The sequence below is a fragment of the Sus scrofa genome, chromosome 13 (genome assembly GCF_000003025.6).
Source record: "Sus scrofa isolate TJ Tabasco breed Duroc chromosome 13, Sscrofa11.1, whole genome shotgun sequence".
Classification (NCBI taxonomy): Eukaryota; Metazoa; Chordata; class Mammalia; order Artiodactyla; family Suidae; genus Sus; species Sus scrofa.
This window is the reverse complement of record NC_010455.5, coordinates 124056882-124077829: the sequence shown is the minus strand read 5'-3', so window position 1 is coordinate 124077829 and position 20948 is coordinate 124056882. Positions and strand designations below refer to the sequence as shown.

General features: G+C 49.4%; 1 protein-coding gene across 14 annotated transcripts in view; it reads left to right on the top strand.

Annotated features, from left to right (window-relative positions):
• Positions 1-20948, top strand: part of DGKG (diacylglycerol kinase gamma) — a 226673-nt gene that overhangs the window by 105137 nt on the left and 100588 nt on the right. For 7 of the 14 annotated variants that reach the window (XR_002337783.1, XM_021070016.1, XM_021070011.1 and 4 more), the window contains 9 exons: positions 187-275; positions 3417-3533; positions 4636-4728; positions 6483-6542; positions 8879-8958; positions 10414-10488; positions 12218-12303; positions 17452-17541; positions 19418-19578. Coding sequence is in view for 13 of the 14 variants with exons in the window: in XM_021070016.1 (XP_020925675.1) it covers positions 187-275; positions 3417-3533; positions 4636-4728; positions 6483-6542; positions 8879-8958; positions 10414-10488; positions 12218-12303; positions 17452-17541; positions 19418-19578 (851 nt within the window). In the remaining variant the exon portion in view is untranslated. The remainder of the gene's footprint in view (positions 1-186; positions 276-3416; positions 3534-4635; positions 4729-6482; positions 6543-8878; positions 8959-10413; positions 10489-12217; positions 12304-17451; positions 17542-19417; positions 19579-20948) is intronic. The other 7 variants (XM_021070013.1, XM_021070009.1, XM_021070010.1 and 4 more) reach the window with 4 other exon arrangements.

The following is a 20948-nucleotide window of genomic DNA, read 5'->3' as shown; positions in this document are numbered from 1 at the left end:
GCCAGAGGGGGAAGGCAGTGTGCCAGGTGGAGGGCGCAGGAGCACCCCTGGAATTTCCATCAGGCAGGGCCAGCTGCATACGTCCCCTGCCCTGGCCTGGCCATGGGCCTCCACTGGAGTTGGGGGTGGGGGGACGGCTCACCTTTCCTAGGTGGTCACTCATAGACACTTTTCTATTTTTTTCAGACTGTAAATACACTGTCCATGAACGCTGTGTATCCAAAAACATCCCTGGGTGTGTCAAAACGTACTCAAAAACCAAAAGGGGCGGCGAGGTTGGTGACACCTATTGCCTGGTTCTACTGCATGCTGTGTCCTGGGTGACATGTCCATCTCCACAGATTCCTGGGCAGGAAGGGGCCTTGGGAGCTTTATCCAGTCCCTCGTCTGCCTCAAGGACCACACTTCATCCATCCTGTTCATCCATCAATCCATTCAGCATCTCCTTGGTGCCCGCCCTGTGGAGGGGGTTTGCAGGTTATAAGGTGATGGTGGTCCTCAGCCTGGCGAACTGTGCAGCCCAGTGGGAGGAGCCAGGCACGTAAGCACAGCACAAAGTGGCGAGATATATGGTAGCAATAGGGCTGTGGGGGACATACAGGTGAGGCACCAAGGCAGGACAGGCAGGGGAGCTTTCACAGAGGAGGTGGCATTTGAGTCGTGTCTTGAACCCAAATCAGGAGGAGTTCGTAAGGAGTCGAGGAGGACGAGGCACCCTGGGCTGAAGAAGCCTTAAGTGTAAAGGCGTGGAGACATGGCTTATTGTGGGATCTATACTTAGTTTGGTGTGACTGGGAGAGAGGATGCTTAAAAGGAAGTGGCAGGAGATGGGCTCCAGAACTGGTGAGATCCAGGCTGGCAGAGGTCTTGTAAGGTCAGCTAAAGAGTTGGGAGGGAGTTACCTATGCAGCTAAAGGGCCGCTGAAGAGTGGAGTTCCTGTGGTGGTGCAGTGGAAACGAATCTGACTAGGAACCATGAGGATGCGGGTTCAATCCCTGGCCTTGCTCAGTGGGTTAAGGATCCAGCGTTGCCGTGAGCTGTGGTATATGCCAGCAGCTGTAGCTCTGATTAGACCTCTAGCCTGGGAACCTCCATATGTCTCAGGTGCAGCCCTAAAAAGAAAAGAAAAAAAAAAGAGTTTTGAGCACATGAAGAGATGAGATTGGGTTAATTGCAGTTCAGGCAAGAGGCAGTGCTGCACTTGGGGTCTGACCGGGATGGGGTCTGCCCTCACCCACTATGCTCTGATGTGTCCACAGTAGCACAGGGTTGGCTGTGTGTGTGCTGAGTGAGTCCCCCAGCCGTGCCAGTTGAATGTTTTGACTGTTCCTCTGGCTAAGGTAGAGGACACAAAGAGTTTGATAATTTGGAGGTCTTAGCACCAGGACTTGGTGATGAGGATGAAGGGATGAGAGAGGGAAAGAGGTTGGACATGGCTGCCAGATTTCTCTTCCATACAGCCATTGGGCGGTACCAGGCACTGAGTCTGGAAATAGACTTTTTTTCAAATTAGCAGGAGAGGGCCCTCTAAGTTCCTGCCAAGGGAAGACCCCGTTGAGGAATCTGAGTCAGGAGATGGCTAGCAGATGGGGGTGGTATCCAGCCCTCCCCAGAAGGACCCAGAGAGAAAGGCACCTGCAGGGACACGCGTGCATGCCCGTGAGACGCCACATGGCCTCTTATCTACTCCTTCCACCCCGACGCCCATACACACGCCTTTCCATGCCCATGCCTTTCACCACATATTGTGCACATCCTGGGCTCAGGCCCCAAGCCGCACTCTGGCCATTGCCACACTCAGAAAAGAGGGAGACTACTGAGGGGCCACAGAGACATTCATGACCTTCTGAGTCTCCAGGGACCACCTGCATCCTCTACCATCTCTTCTGATCCCAGAAAAGAATGGAGAAGGCAGCATGGTTGGGAGACTGCTGTGGACTTGGAGTCAGAAGACCTGGCCCTGAGTCCCTGCTTGGACACATACCATTCTTTGAACCTAGAGTCAGTCACGTAACCTCTCTGGAGCCTCATATTTTTTCTCTGTAAAATGGAAATAATAACATCTTGGAGCAAATTCATTGTGACCATGGAGATGACAAATTTCTTAACAATCTAAGTTGTTTATGCCCTCAGGGGTGAACGGCAGGTGAGACACCACAAAATAAAAGCAACACATTTTCTAGAGCAACAATTTTACCAAAACCCTTTTGGAAGAAGGACACGGTAACTTAATTGATAAGTAATTTAAAACTTTCATCTAAACAAACATGAATGATATCCTGCAGGTACTCCATGTGTTTTTAATATCGTGCTTGTAGTTGGCACTTTGGGCTTTGCCCTCACGTTCCCCTGGAGTCCATATCCACCCCTTCTGCTATTTGGGCGATCTGAGTGGAAGATTTTTTGAGAAGTTCTATAGATTTCCTGGGGGTCTTAACTAGGGCTCAGGCCCCCAGAATTTGGTGTCGTGGGTCACTTTGCATTTACAATCACACACATACACACACATTCCCACCTGCTTCCCGAGTTCCTGGGCTGCCATAGGGGCATTCCTTGGCCAGGAAGCAGGTCCCAGGAAACAGAGATGAAAGCCACTAGCTGGTGACACCCACTGGCTCCTTTGGGCTTTCCCTCTAATTCCTTGCAGAGCACTTCTCAACCTTGGCTGCACGTTGTAATCATGCAGGGAGCTTTAAAACAGATTAGTGGTGGATCTCATCCCCAAAGACTCTCATGTCTTTGGTCTGGAGTGAGGGCTGGGCATTAGGTGGTCCTGAGGGGCTTCTAAGGCTTAGAGGCACTGGACCATAGAAGATAGTAGGGGAAGGGAGTTTCCCATCAGGGGCACCTCCCAAGAGCCAGGATTGCCAGGAAGTCTGTGCCAAATGTGCTGTCTCATTTAATCCTCAGCAAACCCAGAGATTGAGCTTATCATGCTAGTTTCTACAGGTGAAGGACCTGAGACTCACAGAGGTCCACGAACTGGCCAAAGGTCACCCCGCTGCAAAGTGGAAGATCAGTGACTCCAACCACTTTTGTCTGCAGCCCAAGCCCTCCCGTGGTTCCCTGCATCACGCTGCCTTCCAGAAGAGGGCACACATAAGCATATCCCTCTGCAAAGAGTTCTGCAAGACAGACACATGGACTGCCAGACGAGACACGCTGCTCAGAGGCTTGACTGCCAGGGGAGAAGAACTAGTCAAAGAGCAGGCAAAGTGGCTTTTCATCTACCTTGATTAGCGTGACAGAGGTTAGGCAGCAGTAGCGCAGCATCCCAAAGCGCATCCACGAAACAGGAAACAGCCCTCTCTGGCCTCCCCGCTTCCTGTGCTCCTTGCAGAGCCTCTGCCCCGGGGCCAGGGCCCTGGACGTGGCCCTGCAGCCTTCCCTGGCATCCTTCCCTTCCCTCCTGCAGGTGATGCAGCACGCGTGGGTGGAAGGGAACTCCTCCGTCAAGTGTGACCGGTGCCACAAAAGTATCAAGTGCTACCAGAGTGTCAATGCGCGGCACTGCGTGTGGTGTCGGATGACGGTGGGTTGGTGCCCAGGGCAACCCTGCTTCTTTTCAGTGGGTTTTTTGTTTTTTGTTTTTTGTGTTTTTTTTGGCTCGAGCTGCAGCCAGGCAGCAGTGGACATCCTGCCAGAGGGCACAAACAGAGCTAAGTAGGCAAGGCTAGAGAGGGGGCCTGGAGCCCCTGTTCAGTGCCCTAAGTCTGACTGCCTCCAGTAAGTCTCAGCTGCTCAGAGAGAGGGCATCCCCAGGGCCACTTAAGAAGAAGCAGGCCAATCCTGTCTCTGTGACCAGACAGCTGCAAACAGCAGGCTGGACCATTAACTATCTTTGCCCACCTGTTACCCGGGGCTGGGGCATTGACAGAACAGGAGAGGAACTAGATGCTAGAACCCCTGCACCAGAGGAAGGACCACTCCTGACCACAGCCCCACTGCTGGGGACAGAGGCCTGTGCCCGCTGCCACCAGCTGCAGCAGATATCCGCCTCCTCCCTGGATAGCTGGAGCTGTCTGACCTGCCTTCCAAAGCGGACTCGGTGCCAAGGCTTGTCCCCTTGGCCAGGTATCAGCCTCCAAAAGGACATGTCTCCACATCGGGCGGCAGAACTCTAAAATGCACAGGTTGAGTCATGGGGTTTACTTCCAGCCTCTCATGAGTTTGTTCAACATGATGTCCTCCCTTTCAGCATCTCGGGGCCTAGGGGTCAAAGAGCCAAGAGGCTCTGCCATCCACATGGGGGCGTTGCACTGACAGGCCACAGGCCAGTACGCTCAGCTGCCATGAGCAGCGCTCAGTCTCCTTTCTCTGCCCACAGCAGACTTGGCACCCCAACCACACACCGCACACACACAAACACCCTACATACAACACGTGCCACAGACACACACCACACATGCCATGCACACATACCACACATGCAAACACACACACCACACACAAAAACACACATTATACACACCACACACACACAGTTTCTTTCTCTCTGCTATACTGCCAAAGCCACAGTGCATCAGGATTTGGAGGCGCCCCAGGGCGTCTGCCTCCTTGGTAACCTGTACACCTTCATACTTGATGTTTCCTTGATCACTTTCACTTACTCTCCCCTTCCTCTCTCCCTCCAGTTCCATCGCAAATGCGAATTGTCGACACTGTGTGATGGCGGGGAACTCAGAGACCATATTTTGCTTCCCACATCAATATGCCCCATCACCCGGGTAAGTGCTGCCGCCCTGCCCCGCCCCACCAGGGCTCTGTCTTCCTCCAGCTCACATTTCAGATGAAGGTAGCGTTCAGACATTCACATCCCTCAGAGGGCTTCCAAAACAACTCTGAGGATTTGTGTTTGCAGCACAAGTTTAAAAGAGGTCAGTGCGGTACCATCAGATTGTGAGGGAAAACTCCCCTGACTAAAATGATCCCATCCAGTGAACTCCCAGAAGCTCTGAAATGGCCCATCAAGGAAAGCACCTTGCAGGCAAGTTACAGCTCGAGGGACCTCAGTCACCACCTGTGCACCGCCAGGCTTCCCAGGCCTCCCTGTCCCTGCTACTCCAAACCTGGACCTCCCTCTGCCTTGTGAGCCCCAGGCTTCGGAGAAATGAAAACTGTGAAATGCAACTCCATTTGTCCCCACCTGGGACTTTTTCAGTCACCTGTGTTAAAGACCCCTCTTTCAAAGCAAGTGCCAAACACTTCAACTGTTCTCTTTCCAACTTAAGATGCTGCTAAATTCCAGTGATTCCTCATATCTCATCCTTGGTTTGACCATCTTCTTTCTCATGAGAAAACCTAAGGGAAAAGCCACCACTTTCCAAAACCATTTGGCAGTATCCACTACAGTGGAAACTCTCTCTTGACTCAACAAGTTCCCTCCTGTGTGTCTACCTGAGACAGATGAGCATTTATTCCACCAAAAGACATGTATACGAATGTTCATATAAACTTTATTCATAACAGTCAACAACAGAAACAATCTATGACCACTGTCAAGAGAAAAATAAGTAGAGACCTATTTATATAATGGAATACTACATTGCAGTGGAAAAGAACTGCTTAGATGCAAAAATATGGATAATCTTCAAAATATAATCCTGGACAAAATAACCTAGATTCAGAAAATCTATGATTTCATTAATATGAAATACAAAAGCTGCAAAACAGATGTGATAGCAGGAATCCAAACAGAGTTATGCCAGAAGAGACGGTAGTTACAAGGGCATATACCTGTACAGAAATTAATGGATCTGCAGGTTTAGATTTGAGCATTTTACTATCTGTGACAGAAACCTCAATAAACCTCAACCTCCCTCAATGAACATTGGGGAAAAATACAAAACAGGACCAATGACTTCCTCAGTATCACATCATTTAGATAGTTCTGAGCAGAGAAGTCACATCTGAGATGTTGCTTCTCAAAACTCCAAGCTTCTGGAGTTCCCATTGTGGCACAGCAGAAACAAATCCGACCTGGGACCATGAGGTTGTGGGTTCAATCCCTGGCTCCACTCAGTGGGTTAAGGATCTGGCATTGCCGTGAGTTGTGATGTAGGTTGCACACGCAGCTCGGATGCTGTGGCTGTGGCTGTAGCTCTGATTGGACCCCTAGCCTGGGAACCTCCATATGCCTTAGGTGCAGCCCTAAAAAGCAAAAAAAGAAACCTTTAAGCTTCTATATCAACAAAGTCAATTTCTGCCTGCTTTAGGGTTTCCTCTCCCGTGTCCCTTCCAGTGTCCTGCAGTTAAAGTCGGGACTAGCAAGGACAAAGGCTTGGAGAGTCCTAGAGAAACCCAAAGGGAGCATTTCTTTTTTCGGGTCCAAAGCCCCACTTTGAAAAATGCTTCCCTACGCTATACTGGTTTTCACTTCTCTTTCTTTATATTAACCATTTCTTTTCCTTCTGATCTCTTTTTTTTTAATAACATACATATTTTTTTTCAAAAGATGCTTGTCTTTTCTCTCTTCTCACAGGACAGGCAAGATGGAAAGCCTGATGGTAGTGTGTCCACCAAGGGTGAACTCGTCATGCAGGTACCTCAGCAAGCCCTGAGTCCACTCATTCATTCTAAGCTGGCCCAAGGCTGTGGAGGGAAGGACAGGGTTTGGGTTCTAGAGAAACACATTTCACCATTTGCTTTTTCATCATATCACACAAGAGACTGTATCTCCACCTCCAGAATTACCTTTGACCACTGCATCGTAAGCAAGTGGTGAGAAGGGAGGTTGGTTTATCCCATGGCTGCCCAAACTGGCTGTAGCATCTTTTTAGGAACACATTGAATAAAACTTCAACATGCACACCTCCTGAGTAATAACAAGAATGTGGCCTAAAAATAGACAATTGGGTTTTCCAAGACTGCCAAGCTGTCTCCAGAATATGATCTGCCAAAACAGAGTTAACCAGATCCAAAAGTTCTTTTTCATCCTTGAATGTATATTTAAGAACTCATTTTTTTGCTTGGATTCACCAATGAACTTCTTTCTGTGCCTTTCACAAAGTTCCAGGGAACGCAAGAAAGGCCGTCTAGTGAGATAATGAGTGCTAGAAAAGGAAATGGAACACAGGGGCCTCCTCCTCTGCCTCCGAGCCTTAAGTTTCCTTGTTTGAAAAAAGGCCTAGAAATCCCTGCATTGCACACTTCCCAGAGATGTTCCAAGATTCAGTGAGAACATGGAGATTAGTGTAAAACATATGTGATAAGGATGCCAGAACCTTAATATGGGAAAGAGAGAAAGTTGGATGGGGCACACACACACACACACTCACACACACACAATGTAGGTATGTCAGTTGTTTCTAGCTGGCATCTATTCTGATTGGGCAGTGCCTGTACTATCCAGGTTGTTAGACATTTTGAATATCACCCCTAGAGGTAAAGAATTACTCCTCAGGCTCCAAGATACTTCTAGGTATCACACAATAATTACTGTTGGCAGATGAGAAAATACCTAAAATATATAAAGAATGCTGCTGTCCATTTCCCACACTACGGCACAGTGTTTGGTGAATTTTTAGCTTGAGATCTGGAAAAGCAGGCACTGGATAGTGGATATGGAGCAGAGCTGCCTGTCTCTGTATCCATGTGCTCTTTTACTGAAGCCACAAGTATTTATCCAGTGCCCACTCTTGTATCTGGGGCAGCAGAGCCCTTGATAGGAGGGTTATACACATACCCACCCTGTTGCTGAGGCATTTCAAGTCCAGTTGATGTTTTGAGACAGTTAGCTGTGAAAATAAAAAATAAAAACACATACAAAGAAACAATAACAAGAGAAATCTGGAAGATATTATATGCTTCAAGTGAACTAGTTTTCATTGCAGTAATCAAGGAAAATGTCATGGAAGAAATAGTTCTTAAATTGGGCCCTGAGGATGAGAGGTTTCTTCTAAAAGGTAGCAAAGAAGGAAGGGGGCCTTTCGGGGCATTAAGGAGGAGAAGAAACCAGCATGAGCAGCCCCACACAGGGTGGAAATTCATTCTCTAGAGGGTAAGAGCTGGGCTTGGCTGGAACTGTGATGAGAGTTAGAGTAATCGAGCAAGAACAGTAGAAGGGGCTACACTGAAATGCCTCACCTGCCAGGTGAGGAGGTGTGGATTTTATCATCCAGATAACAAGATGTCACAAAGGTGTCTGAGCAGGAGTGGCCTGACTAGTGATGTCCTGGGGAGGAGCTACGTGGGGCAGTGTGGCTTCTGTGGCAGCTTCTGGGGATAAGGAGGCATTCCAGGAGCAGCGTTGGCAGGACAGGGGCTTCCCTGCCTGACTGAATGGACAGTAACAGTAACCACGAGAGAGGGCCAGTTATATAGGGAATGAAGACAGGTCAGGTTTGGGGCGTGTTCTGGTAAGACATCTGGCTGGAGATACCCCCTGCACAGTGAGAAATGTGGAACCCGGGCTCAGGAGGAAAATTGGGGCTGGAAACGTGGATATGGAGGGTGCCAGGGCAGAAGCAATGGTTAACTTCATGACTGTGACTTTATTTAGATGTAGGACCAGAAGCTCATGCCTTCTAAGATCACATTCCATCGTATCCCTCACAAAATCGAATCCTGTCCTGCAGGCACAATACCACACCATTGTTGAATAATTTGAAGCTGTGATGCCATTGCCCCATGTCTGATCCTGACTCCAAACCCTTGTCAGCGTGAGCAGTCCTTAAAGGCCACTTAGGCTAGAGACACTCAGCTGCTTCATCCCTCAGAAAACTCAGCCAATGGACCTCCTGCCTCCTGCCCTCCTCTCCTCCATGCCTGGAACTGCTTCCCAGCCACCTCTGCAGGAAGCTATCTCAGCATCCTCTCTTATCGCTTTCCTCCCATTGGCTGAAACAGAGCTAATTTCTTTTTCTTTTGCCTTTTAAGTATAAGATCATCCCCACCCCGGGTACCCACCCCCTGCTGGTCTTGGTGAACCCCAAGAGTGGAGGGAGACAAGGAGAAAGGTATGTTCTCTTCTTTTTCAAGATGGAGAGGCTAGGACAACCTCACCCGGGTCCTTTCTTTCCCTGGACCACACCAGAGTGGGCTGTGGAGAGAGGCAGGCCTGCGTTCCAACTCCAGCCCCACCACGGACCACCTGATGACCTGGTTCAAGTGACTTAACATCCCTGAGCCCTGGTTTCCTCCTCCATAAAATGGAGATAAGGATCATTTCTCCTCCCATAGGGTTTTTGTGAGCATTAAAATAGACACAGTGCTTAGCTGAGGGCCTGTCACATGAACCCTTATTATGGTTCCCAGAGTCAAACCAAGTTCTGAGATGCCTGTTAACTTCCCAGCCTTCCAGGTCTTTTCTTGATTTAAGAGCTGTGGCCGAGGCATCATCTGGTTGAGACCTGGCTGATCCCACCCCTACAAAAGTGGGCACCCATCTCATCAATGAAGGAAATGCCTGGTCTGTTGGAAGCACCGAGAGTAGGAAGAGAGAGGGGAAGGGGCAGAGCAGCTCCACCTCCCAGTGTCCAGTCTGGGGTAATGAACAGATAGCATAGATTTAAAAAAAAATAATAAGCAGGGTTTAAGCAAGAATTGTGAGAGCTCCAGAGTTTCCATTGTGGTGCAGTGAAAACGATTCTGACTAGTAATCATGAGGTTGCGGGTTCAATCCTTGGCCTCGCTCAGTGTGGGTTAAGGATCCGGTGTTGCCATGAGCTGTGGTGTAGGTTGCAGACACAGCTCAGGTGCTGTACTGCTGTGGCTGTGGTGTAGGCCAACGGCTGTAGCTCTGATTAGACCCCTAGCCTGCGAACCTCTATATGCCATGGGTGCAGCCCTAAAAAGCAAAAAAAAAAAAAAAAAAAAAAAATTATGAGAGCTCCCAACTCAGTCCTAGGGGTGGAGCACCCCTCCTGAACTGACCTGATTAGCCTCAAGCTGGAACTTGGAAACAAAGCTGAGATGGGTTCACTGGCCCCAGCCTTCCTCTGCCCCACCCCACCTCTTGCGTGTCATGCTGATTCCAGGATTTGGGGGACCTTCCTGTAGAGGGTCCCTTTAGGCCTTTGTGTAGTCCACAAAGATCAGACTCATACTACCAAGAACATACAGAATGTTTGGGAGAAGTTCTCCATGAAGGAAAAATCTTTGGGAGAATGAAAGTTCTGTTCTCCGGGTTTCTCTGCCCTGTCCTCTATGCAAGGGATGCTGTTCCTGGGGTTGAGGGCTAGAGTTTTTGGATGGTGGGGAGATGATGAAATGGGATGGGATGGGTGAGGCCAGCTGGACCTGGGACTTCAGAGTCTGCAGGGGCTGAGTACAGTCTTCTCCCCTCTTGGGTTTAAATGGATCCCCCTTCCCACCATCGCTAGGCTCCAGAGGTGCTCGCCCTACTGTGACTTCTCACAGTGACATTCCCCTTCTCTGTCTCGGACTCTCTCTCTCTCTCTTTTTTTCCATAGAATTCTTCGGAAATTCCACTATCTGCTCAACCCCAAACAAGTTTTCAACCTGGACACTGGGGGGCCTACTCCAGGGTATGGAGATACAATCTTTACTTCTTATTTCTCCCCCCTCCCCCTTGAATCTCTAAAGATACATTTTATGGCTTTTTTTTTTTTTTTTTGTCTTTTGTTGTTGTTGTTGTTGTTGCTATTTCTTGGGCCGCTCCCCGCGGCATATGGAGGTTCCCAGGCTAGGGGTTGAATGGGAGCTGTAGCCACCGGCCTACGCCAGGGCCACAGCAACGCGGGATCCGAGCCACGTCTGCAACCTACACCACAGCTCATGGCAACGCCGGATCGTTAACCCACTGAGCAAGGGCAGGGACCGAACCCGCAACCTCATGGTTCCTAGTCGGATTCGTTAACCACTGTGCCACGACGGGAACTCCTGGCTTTTTTTTTTTTTTTTTTTTTTGTCACTTTCATCTGTGGATTTGTCCTTCTTGCCATTTTACTCGTTTTCTCTTCTTTTCCTCATACCTACTCTTACTTCCTCCTGGAGATACTCAGGAATACCCACTATGACTAACTCTAGAAAGCAGCCTCCTATACTTTATCCAAGAAAAAATTGTCGGCTTTGTAAGGGGGAAAACCACATATGCCATTCATTATATTGACAAGAAGGGCAGACTAGTAAAAAACAAAAAACAAAACAAAACTCATGTGCAAAGCTGTATTAGCTGAATCATACTGAATCATCAGGGAGAAGGAAGAGTTTTGTTATCACTCTGTCCATGTTTCAGAAATCTGTACTCATTTCTGCCACATGTTCTATTGTGGGGGCATTTTAGGATCAAGATGATTGATCAATGAAATGACTTTTTTTTCCTAGACCATCCAATTTATAAGCTGTTAAGCTCCCCCGGGGCCCTTTTCCTCCTGTCATTTGCTTATTCACTACTTTCCTGCTCATCAGCAAAGTGTTAAAGAGAGGAGATAAGACAGCCCCTTTGTAGCTCCACCCAAGGGCTGTGGGAGGAGCTGGTTCAGGCTGACATGTCAAGCTGCAAGGCCGCATAAGCAGAGGGCCCCCCAGCATTGAAGCTGGAAGGTACCCAAAGACTGGGCTTTTTACCAGCCAGAGCCAGTGCACTAGAGACACCAGCCAGCCAGCCTGAGGCTGTCGTGGTGCCAGGGCCCCAGATCTGTGCCTTCGGGCTGGGCTTTCCAACACACAGCTGCTTTGCCCAACCTCCGAACCTGCGTTTCTACTCTATACTCAAGCAAGATCTTCAGAGGGGCTGGAGTAAGGACTCTAAAAAGGGACTCTGTCCCTGTCTTCAGCTGTTTGACACAAGCACGCATGTATGACTGTGCTCACTCCACTTAGGGCTAGACTCACAGGAGCGTGGGATGAAGACCCAGCTAGTTCAGTGTGGTTGACTTACAGGGGAGGTTGTGAGGACAGAGCAGGTGAGGAAGCTGGAAAGAGTTAAAATGTTGGGGGTTGGTTGTATTTATGCACAAATAAGCAAACTGAATTCTTTTCCTTAAATAATCTTTAGAAAACCATTTTCTATGTTGAATGCTGAGTCAGCACAAAGATGCCCCCCCACCCTCCACCCCCGACCCCAGGATTCATCCTCAATGGCATTGCTTAGTAAGTTCTGGCTTCAGAATGTTAAGTTGCCTTTTCAACCCCAAAAAGAATCAAGGTCAAAACATAGTCCCAGAGAAGGGAGCAGGGCAGGGGGACTCTGAATCAAGTAACGTCCGAGATCAACCTGTACACAAAAAATATTTTGGTCCTTCTGCTTTCCAGACTTAACTTCTTCCGTGATACTCCAGACTTCCGTGTTTTGGCCTGCGGAGGGGATGGGACAGTTGGCTGGATTCTGGATTGCATTGGTAAGAATGGTCTGGGAAGGCCTTTGCAGTTGACTTATAATAAGTATATTTTTAAAGTCAGGGGAAGGCAAGAAAAAAAGAAAAATGGTGCCATGTTTTATCCATCCTTGTTTCCACCCCTGAACCAATGCTTAGCTACATATCTATTTTGGGTGGAAAAGAGAAAGAAAAAAGACAATGGATTACTTCCCACAAGTACAGATGTAACAGTTTAGTTCCAGGCTTTGCTTCGAAAACATCTGTCATGGATGGAGTTTGGGCAGTTGCAGGATAGACCAAATGAGGGGCTATGGGGAGAGAAAGCAGGACTGAAACTCCAGGCAGGCCCAGGGTGATGGGAAAAGGCCAGAGAACTATGGAGGCATAGCACAGGGCAGGTCACCTTGAGAGGGACACCTACCTGCCAGAGCCCAGGAAGCACACCTAGAAGGCGTAGATCAGTGCAAGCAAAGAAAAGCCATGGTGGGCCACGTCCAATACACCTTGATCAAGAGGGTGATGGGAAGGGTAGGGAGGGCCAGGCTGGAGATCAGGAGGCCTGGGGTAAAGTCCAGCTCTGCCTGGATCTGTGGGTCCTTGGACACATTGCCCCCAGTAAATAATGGAGAATGACTCAAATTCTGGAACAAGGAGTATATTTCAAGATCTAATCCTGGAGGAGTTCCTGTCGTGGCTCAGTGGTAATGAACCCAACTAGCATCCATGAGGATGCAGGTTAGATCCCTGCCTCGCTCAGTGGGTTAAGGCTCCAGCATTGCTGTGAGCTGTGGTGTAGGTTGCAGACAAGGTTTGGATCCGGCGTTGCTGTGGCTGTGGTGTAGGCTAGTGGCTGCAGTTCCGATTCAACCCCTAGCCTGGGAACCTCCATACGCCACCGGTGCAGCTCTAAAAAAAATAATAACAATAAAAAAATCTAACCCCAGAAAACCCAGATAACACTGGGACGTGGGACCTAAGCACAGGAAAGCAGCAAGGGAGGACTGTCACCAAAGTCCCCGATGGCCATGAGCAATGAGCCCTGGGCTGCTTCCATCTTTTCATCTTTCATTCCACAAATCCCACCTGTACACCTCCAGGTGCCCAGCTTTCCTTGAGGCACTGGACATGCAGCAGTAAATGAAAGGACAAAAGCCCTGCCCTCATGATCTTCCTTTCTGGAGGGAAGAGACAGGCAATAAACAGGAAGTGAAACAAACTGTGTCAGAAGGTGATCAAATATGGCAGAAGAGGGGCAAAGGGAACTCAGTGGTGGGAGTAGGGCTGCAGTCTAAGACCAGGGGGTCCCAAAGACCTTGAAGACGGAGGGCATTTGACTGGAGACCTGGAGGAGCGGGGAGCCTTGCAGATGCCTGAGGGAAGAGCAGTTCAGGCAGAAGGAACAGCAAATACAAAGGCCCTGAGGTAGGAGCATGCCAGGTTGCCGAAGGGAGAGGAGCGGGCCTGGGGTGGAGTATGTGAGGGGAGAGTGGCAGAGATCATTAAGACCAAGTCACTAAGATGTGTAGGACATTATACGGAATGTGGCTTTCATCCTGGGAAAGATGCCGGATGGTCTTTATCAAAGCAGAGATACAACAGATGACAGAAACAGAGAAGGGCAGAAGCAGGGATACCAATGAGAAGGCTCCTGCAGTAACCCAAGGAGGGGGGCCTGTGGCGTGGACCACAGTGGAATCAGAGGAGGGAGTGAGAAATCAGGTTCTGGGATATCTTTTGAAGGTGGAGCCAGGATTTGCTGACAGATTGCGTGTGGGAGATGGGATGAGAGGACTCAAGGATGGGCCAGGATGGGCCCTGGAATAGGACAGAGAAGGCTGGGCCCCCAGGGGCCATAAGCAGACCACCTGGAGGGGGGGGACCAGCACCCTGCACACCTGCCGCATCTGCTCCCCCACAGACACTTTGGTTTCCATGGACACGGCCCTGCCAAGCAGCCACCCACGCTCTCCTGTCACCTCGGGCTCTGGAGTTGTTTGTGGGAGGAGGGAGGCGTCCTCTGGGATCCGAGGAAGGAAAAGCTGATCAGCAGAGGGTGGATGGCTGCAGTAGCGGGAGCAACTCACACGGTTCCTTCTTCCTCATGAAGGAGAAAGTAGGTTTTGCTGTCAAGTTTGATAAGCCATCTCCAGAGGACACAGGTGATAGAAGCTGCCCAGAACAGGAAGGTCATATGAGATGATCTTCTTTTTCACAGGTTGATGGTCCAAAAATTAAAAAACAAGGCTAAGAAAAAAGAATGTATACATGTATGTGTAACTGGGTCACCATCCTGTACAGTGGAAAATTGACAGAACACTGTTAACCAGCTATAATGGGAAAAAAAAGGAAATCATTATATTAAAAAAAAAAAAAAAACAAGGGTAAAAGGAACAACTGCACAGTGTTGGTTCACTCATTCATTCAAGAGAGAAGCCCTGTTCAGTGCTCTCTGCCACCCCATTTTAGTTCCATCTCTAATCTGTTCTCCTGCTACAGCCAGAGTGTCATTCCTAAATGTCAGTGTGGTTGTGATCTGTGTAAAGCACATCAGTGGCTTCCCAGGATTCTTAGATAAAGATGGAACCCTTCAAATGCTCCACAGGGCCCAGTGTGGTCTAGCAGCTGCCCACCCTTCCAGCCTCATTTCCTGCCTCCATTCCTCTCCCTCTGGACCCAGACACCTAGTCCCTCTCTCAGACCCTCGCAGGCCTCAGTCTCCCTTCCACCGCAGGGCCTGTGGTCAGGGCCTTTGCATATCTCAGCCAAAGTGGGGCTTCCTTGGGAAAGCCTCCCCTGGTAACCCATTACAGGGCCATACTCCTTTCCTTCCCAGTATGAATTTGAGATTATGCATCATTGATATGAAGGCCTTGTTTTTTAGCTTTGTTTTTCATTTTGTCTTGTTTTGTTTGCTTTTTAGGGCCACACCTGTGGCATATGGAAATTCTCGGGCTAGGGGTCAAATTGGAAATGCAGCCACCAGCCTATGCCACAGCCACAGCAATGCCAGATTCAGTCTGTGTTTGCAATCTATGCCATAGCTCATAGCAATGCCAAAGCCTTAAGCCACTGAACAGGACCAGGGATCGAACCCACCTCCTCATGGATACTGATCAGGTTCTTAACCTGCTGAGCCACAATAGGAACTCCTGAAGACCTCGTTAATAGCTGTCTCTCCCTCTCATCTGCAGGTACCATAAGCCTGAGCCATTTTCACCTGATTTTAGAGGCAGAGCACTTAAGACAACATCTAGGCCTTCAGTAAATATGTGTGGAGATACTATGGTGAATGAAATATAGTTCCCCTAGGGAGGCTACTGTGTATCCAGGGAACAGACAAGGAGCCAATTACAATAAAATGTGATGACATCACCCCTGGTGCTAAAGAAACACTCTAGAGAGACACCAGGTCCAGATACAGGCAACCGGGGTAGGGCTGGGGGGATGGGTGGCTCTGCATAGAGCAGTAGAGAGCTGGTGACTTAAGGACCTGAAAGCACTTCAGCATGGTTGACATGTTGAGTGGGAGGCAGGATGTGAGAAGGATGAGGCTAAAGAGAAAGGTGGAAAGCCAGGAAGGGCCTAGCTGCCATGCTAAGGGGTGATGGGAGCCATGGCAGAAGGGAAAGCAGTAGACTCATGTGATCAGGCTTGTGGTTCAAGGATTGCCTGCCTGGGTGGAAATATGGAGAATACCAGGAGGTGGAACTGGAGGCCGAGAGGACAGAGGAGGCTGCTGTAACAATAGCAGTGGGAAGGAGTCTTCTCAGACCAGAACTCAGTCATCACCATGAGATGGAGAGGAGCGATTGCTTGGAGATCTGTTAAGGAGATGGCATATAGAAATGATGTGTGAATGGATGTGGGGGAGGGAGAGGGAAAAGGCTAGGATGACATCCAGGTTTCTAGCCTCAACCCTGTGAGGATGGTTGGCCTGCTGGAATGGGAACCACAGAAGAAGGAGCAGACCCAGGCAAGCAAGAGCCCTCTAGGCAGAGGGGAGAGCATGTGCAGAGGCAGAGAGGTGTAAACACAGACAGTGTGTTCTGGGGACAATGAGAGAGACCACTGATGTACTCTCCATCCTCTGTCTCAGCCTTCCTGGTGGTGATCTCAGCCCTGAGTCTTGCCTGAGCTCAGCCACCCACCTCTGGCATGAGTCAGACAGCCTGGGGAAACTGTGAACTCCTATTCTGCAGGGGCTTGGCCTGAGCCTCGTGCAGAATGCTGATTCTTGCCTCGCCTACCCCCACCTCAACCCCACCCATGCACCCCAATCACATGCCTCGGCCCCAGAGGCACTGAGGTTTGTGTAAGTGGTGTCCCCTGGAGTCCAGTGGGTATCTGGCCTCTTCAGCTCGCCCAGCCCAGCCAGCATGCTGCTGGAGGTGTGCAGCCAGATTAAAACATGTATGCTCTGCTGTGCTTTCTCTAGTGGTTCAGTCTGATGCTCCTTCACGTCACTGGGAGGGAGCATTAGGAATCTGCGTATCTGCAAGTGTGGCAGGTGGTGGAATTGGCAAACTGGTTCTGGGTGCCAAATAACACCTGGGGGCTTTGCCTCTTAGACACAATGTCATTTTTAAGCTTTTGAGCCTGAATGACTAGAAGTGAGGCATGTTCCATTTTCCAAATGCCCCACCATTTTCTGATGCCTCAGACCCACCTGTTTTACTATTTATGCACCTGCCCAGCCTCTGAAGAAAGGAAGAGTAGGGACTTGGAGCTGCAGAGATCTGAGTTTGGATCCTGGCTCTGGAATTGCTTTTCCTCTGTGAACCTCCATTTTTTTTCATCCATGAAGAGATTATAATACCTTGCAGGGTCTGTCTGAGGGATAAATGGGGTAAATGCTGATTATCATTAAAGATTAAAAGTATGCAGACTAATGTTTTGGAGGTATATGCCAACACCCCAAAGGAAAGAATTAGGAAGAAATGAGGATGAATGGGTGCAAGTTACAGGGAGACAGATTTAGTTCAATGTGAAACAATCTTTGCAGTAGTTAACACACTGCAAATGGACGAGATGGCTTTAGGAAGTAGTGAGTTCCCCATCAGGAGAGGTATTCAAAGAATGTGATGGGGGCTTCAAGCATTAGATCAGGGATAACTAGATAACTTGAACCTTCAGTAATCCCACAGCATATGGTTCTTTCATGGGTTACAGATAAGGCCAACTTTGCAAAGCATCCACCCGTGGCTGTCCTGCCTCTTGGAACCGGCAATGACCTGGCCCGCTGTCTCCGCTGGGGAGGAGGTGAGTCTGCATAGGAGGCACCACCCTGGGGATAAGTGCTCCAACTTACAAGGGAGGCTCTGTGGAGCTGGGCTAAACTTCCCGATCACATGCCATGAGTAATACCCAGCTCTGGGTCATTTCTACCCCTCACCAGATTTACTATCATCCTGAAACTCTCGGCTTTGAGCCTGCATCTCCCTGTAAAAGAAGTCACCTCACTTAGGGGGGGTTTATGTGAAGTTCTCTCTCTCCAAATTACTGACCTTCTTCTGCACCAGGACCCAGAATGCAGACCAAAAAGCCACATCACTGGCTCCTAGGGGCATCCAGATCATCCTAGGCCCTCATCGCCATCGGCCCTCATTTCGCAATTTTCCTAAGGGGGAACTCAGAGTGGTAACCAGCTTACAGGGCAATGGACAGGAGCTAAAGAAAACTTTGCAAACTGCAACAACCCCTGTGGAGCTAGGCATGCTCCAGAGAGTGGAGAAGTTTGGGTGAGCACTTAGATCTGTCCAGCCAGCAGAAGGGGGTGACACATACCAGATGGCCGATCAAGTCCAAGAGTGATTGAAGACAGGCTGGCAGGGGTCAGTGTGATGCTTGGAGGGCAGAGACAGAGCAAGCAAGAGCCAGCCCTAGAAGGAAGTTGGCAGGCACAGGAAGGGCTGCCAGGGTCCCCAGCCATACTCTAGGCTAGCGAAGAACTCTCTATTTGAGCGGGACAGTCAGACTGTGGCCCCATGCTCTGGGCATCTAGGCAGCATAATGAGGCACAAATTTCATACAGCCCTGTGCTCCCAGATGGCATCAAGGTCAGCTGCTTAGCTGCCAGCATTGCCATCTTGTGAGGCATCCCCTAAGGAGCTGACCAGAGCCCTGACCACTTGGAACTACTCTTCAAGGGGGCCCCAAAGGTAAGCAGGCAGTTACTTGAAAGAAGAGATTGTCTCTCCCACTAATTTCCCATCTCTTCCAATTCACTTTCCACATGAGTCTTCTATTGTTGCTATATGTAATAACAAATGATTCTCAACGTAGAGGCTTAAAACACCCTTTATCAGCTCACAGTCCTGTAGGTCACAGGTTCTAGAACAGCATGACCGGCTCTTCTGCTCAGGGACCCACAGGATAGACTCAGGGCATAGAATAGGCTACATTCCTGTTCGCAGATTCTTCAACAACATTCAAGTTGTTGGCCGAATCGGTTCTTTGTGGTTATATTTCCCCATGTCCCCATCTCTTGGCTGGCTGTCAGCCAGGCCCACTCTCAGATCCCAGAGGCCTCTGCATTCCCTGCCTGATGGATCCTTCCATCTTCACATCTGGCCACAGAGAATCTCCCTTACTTCGAATCCTTCTCAAGCTTCACATCAGTTTCTTAAGGAAAAGCCCAGTCTTTCTAAGAACTCCCCTGATTGGATGAGATCCACTCAGGATAATTTGGCTTTCTTAACATCAGATGTGCCATAAAATACACCAAATCATGACAGTGAGTATCCAATCTTATCCACTGGTCCCAGGGGTTTTTTCTGGGTAGGTACACCAGGAAGGCAAGAAAATTCAGCCCACCACGCTATTCAGTCCTGGAACAGATCCTTTCTTCTGGCAGGGGCTGCTTCCCAACCATCCAGCCCACAGATTCCCTAGGGCTTGCTTCAGCCACCCAGGGCTGCCCATTTCTGGCCAGTACCCTCCTCTACCCCCATTACTCTGGCTTCCGGGTTGGCCCAGCTTCTGACTACTCCATACTGTCCTCTCCTCTATGGCTCATGGAACCTAAGTGGCTCTGGCCCCAGAAGCCCAAGGGGCTCCCTGCCCTCTCAGCTGCCAGGGCATCAGCAACCTCCTAGCCTTTCTCCTCTGGGGGCAAATGCAGTGCTGTGCTCCACAGGTTACGAAGGGGGCAGCCTGACAAAAATCCTGAAGGACATCGAGCAGAGTCCCTTGGTGATGCTGGATCGCTGGCACATGGAAGTCATCCCCAGGGAGGAGGTGGAGAATGGGGACCAGGTCCCATACAACATCATGAACAACTATTTCTCCATCGGCGTGGTGAGTTGGTCAGGGATGGCTTTTCAGCATGGAAGAAAAGTACCTAGGTGGGCAGGAAAGGTTCTCATACTTCACTGTCCCTTCTGGGTCCCTACTCTTTACCTGCCCCAGCTGCCCCCAGCCTTGACGTGGGTCCAGGCATCCTCACATATGGCCTGGGTGTGGATATCCTTATTGCACCAAGCCCCATCCTTGATTATGGAGGAAGTTCCTGCCCCTGGCATTTTACCTAACTCAAGAAAAGATAGCACTTTTTTTTTAAGATCTGTTTACCCTTTGGGCAATTAGAAGCAGTTAAAGAAAAGCAACACCAAAAAATAACCAAGGGCCGAGGTCAAAGGAGACTCTCAGGTGAGCTGGAAACTCTGATCCTCTGGGGAGGATGTTGTGGTCTCAGGCTGGCTCAATTGGCTTAGCTCTCAGAATTCCTTCTCTCCTGTTTCTCCCTTTATCCCAACCCCATTCCCCACATGCCAAGTGCTCATGAGCCTCTGGGGCACCTCATCCCAGGCAGACCCCTCAGGCTGAGCTCCTTGGTCCTCCTGGTGCTCCCACAGCCCTCCCAGACCCATCCCTGCAGTGCTCTCTGCCTTAGGCTGCAGGGGCTGTTTAATGTGCCTGTCTCAGCCCTCCTGCAATGCACACACACACATACACACACATATACATACATACCACTTACACACACACACACACACACACACACACAGCACAAGGACAGCACCATGTTCCTCTTTCTCCTCCCGGCTCCCATCACATGTAGCACAACTCAGTTCCTTTATTTTGCTGAATTCAGCTTCTAGTCCAAAGAGGATGGAGAGGACATTGCTTCCCAAAGTGTTGGGGACAAGATTGGGGAGAAAAGTTATGGATCATTTCCATAAATAGAACTGGGGCTTAGAAGAAAGGTGTCATAAAGACACTAGCATTTATTGAGCACCTATTTAGTGTGCTCTCCATGGTGCTAGACTTTCTTCTAGTCCTCACAGCCATCCTGCAGGTATTATCATCCCCGCCTTCAGCATGTTACAGATGAGGCCTCAGGACTCTGGACGAGGAAGGGGTAGACTGACACACACACGCTGTGCCTTACACTGAAGCTGGGTTCCTTCTTCTCTGCTTCCCTGTCTTGGTAATTATGCTGCCCACTTTCATATGCACATGAGTCCCTCCAGACCAAGACTGTGGTCAAGTCTTGATCCCTCCAGATCAAGTCAATCATCATCACCTCTGCCCCTTCTGAAAACTTTGGTGGTTAAAAAAAAAGGGGGGGGAGAAGAAATAGTAGGAAGCTTGAAGGATGAGCAGGTTTCAGGAAAAGGTTTTATTTTTTAATCAGAAAACTAAAAAGAGAATTATGAAAGAGAAAA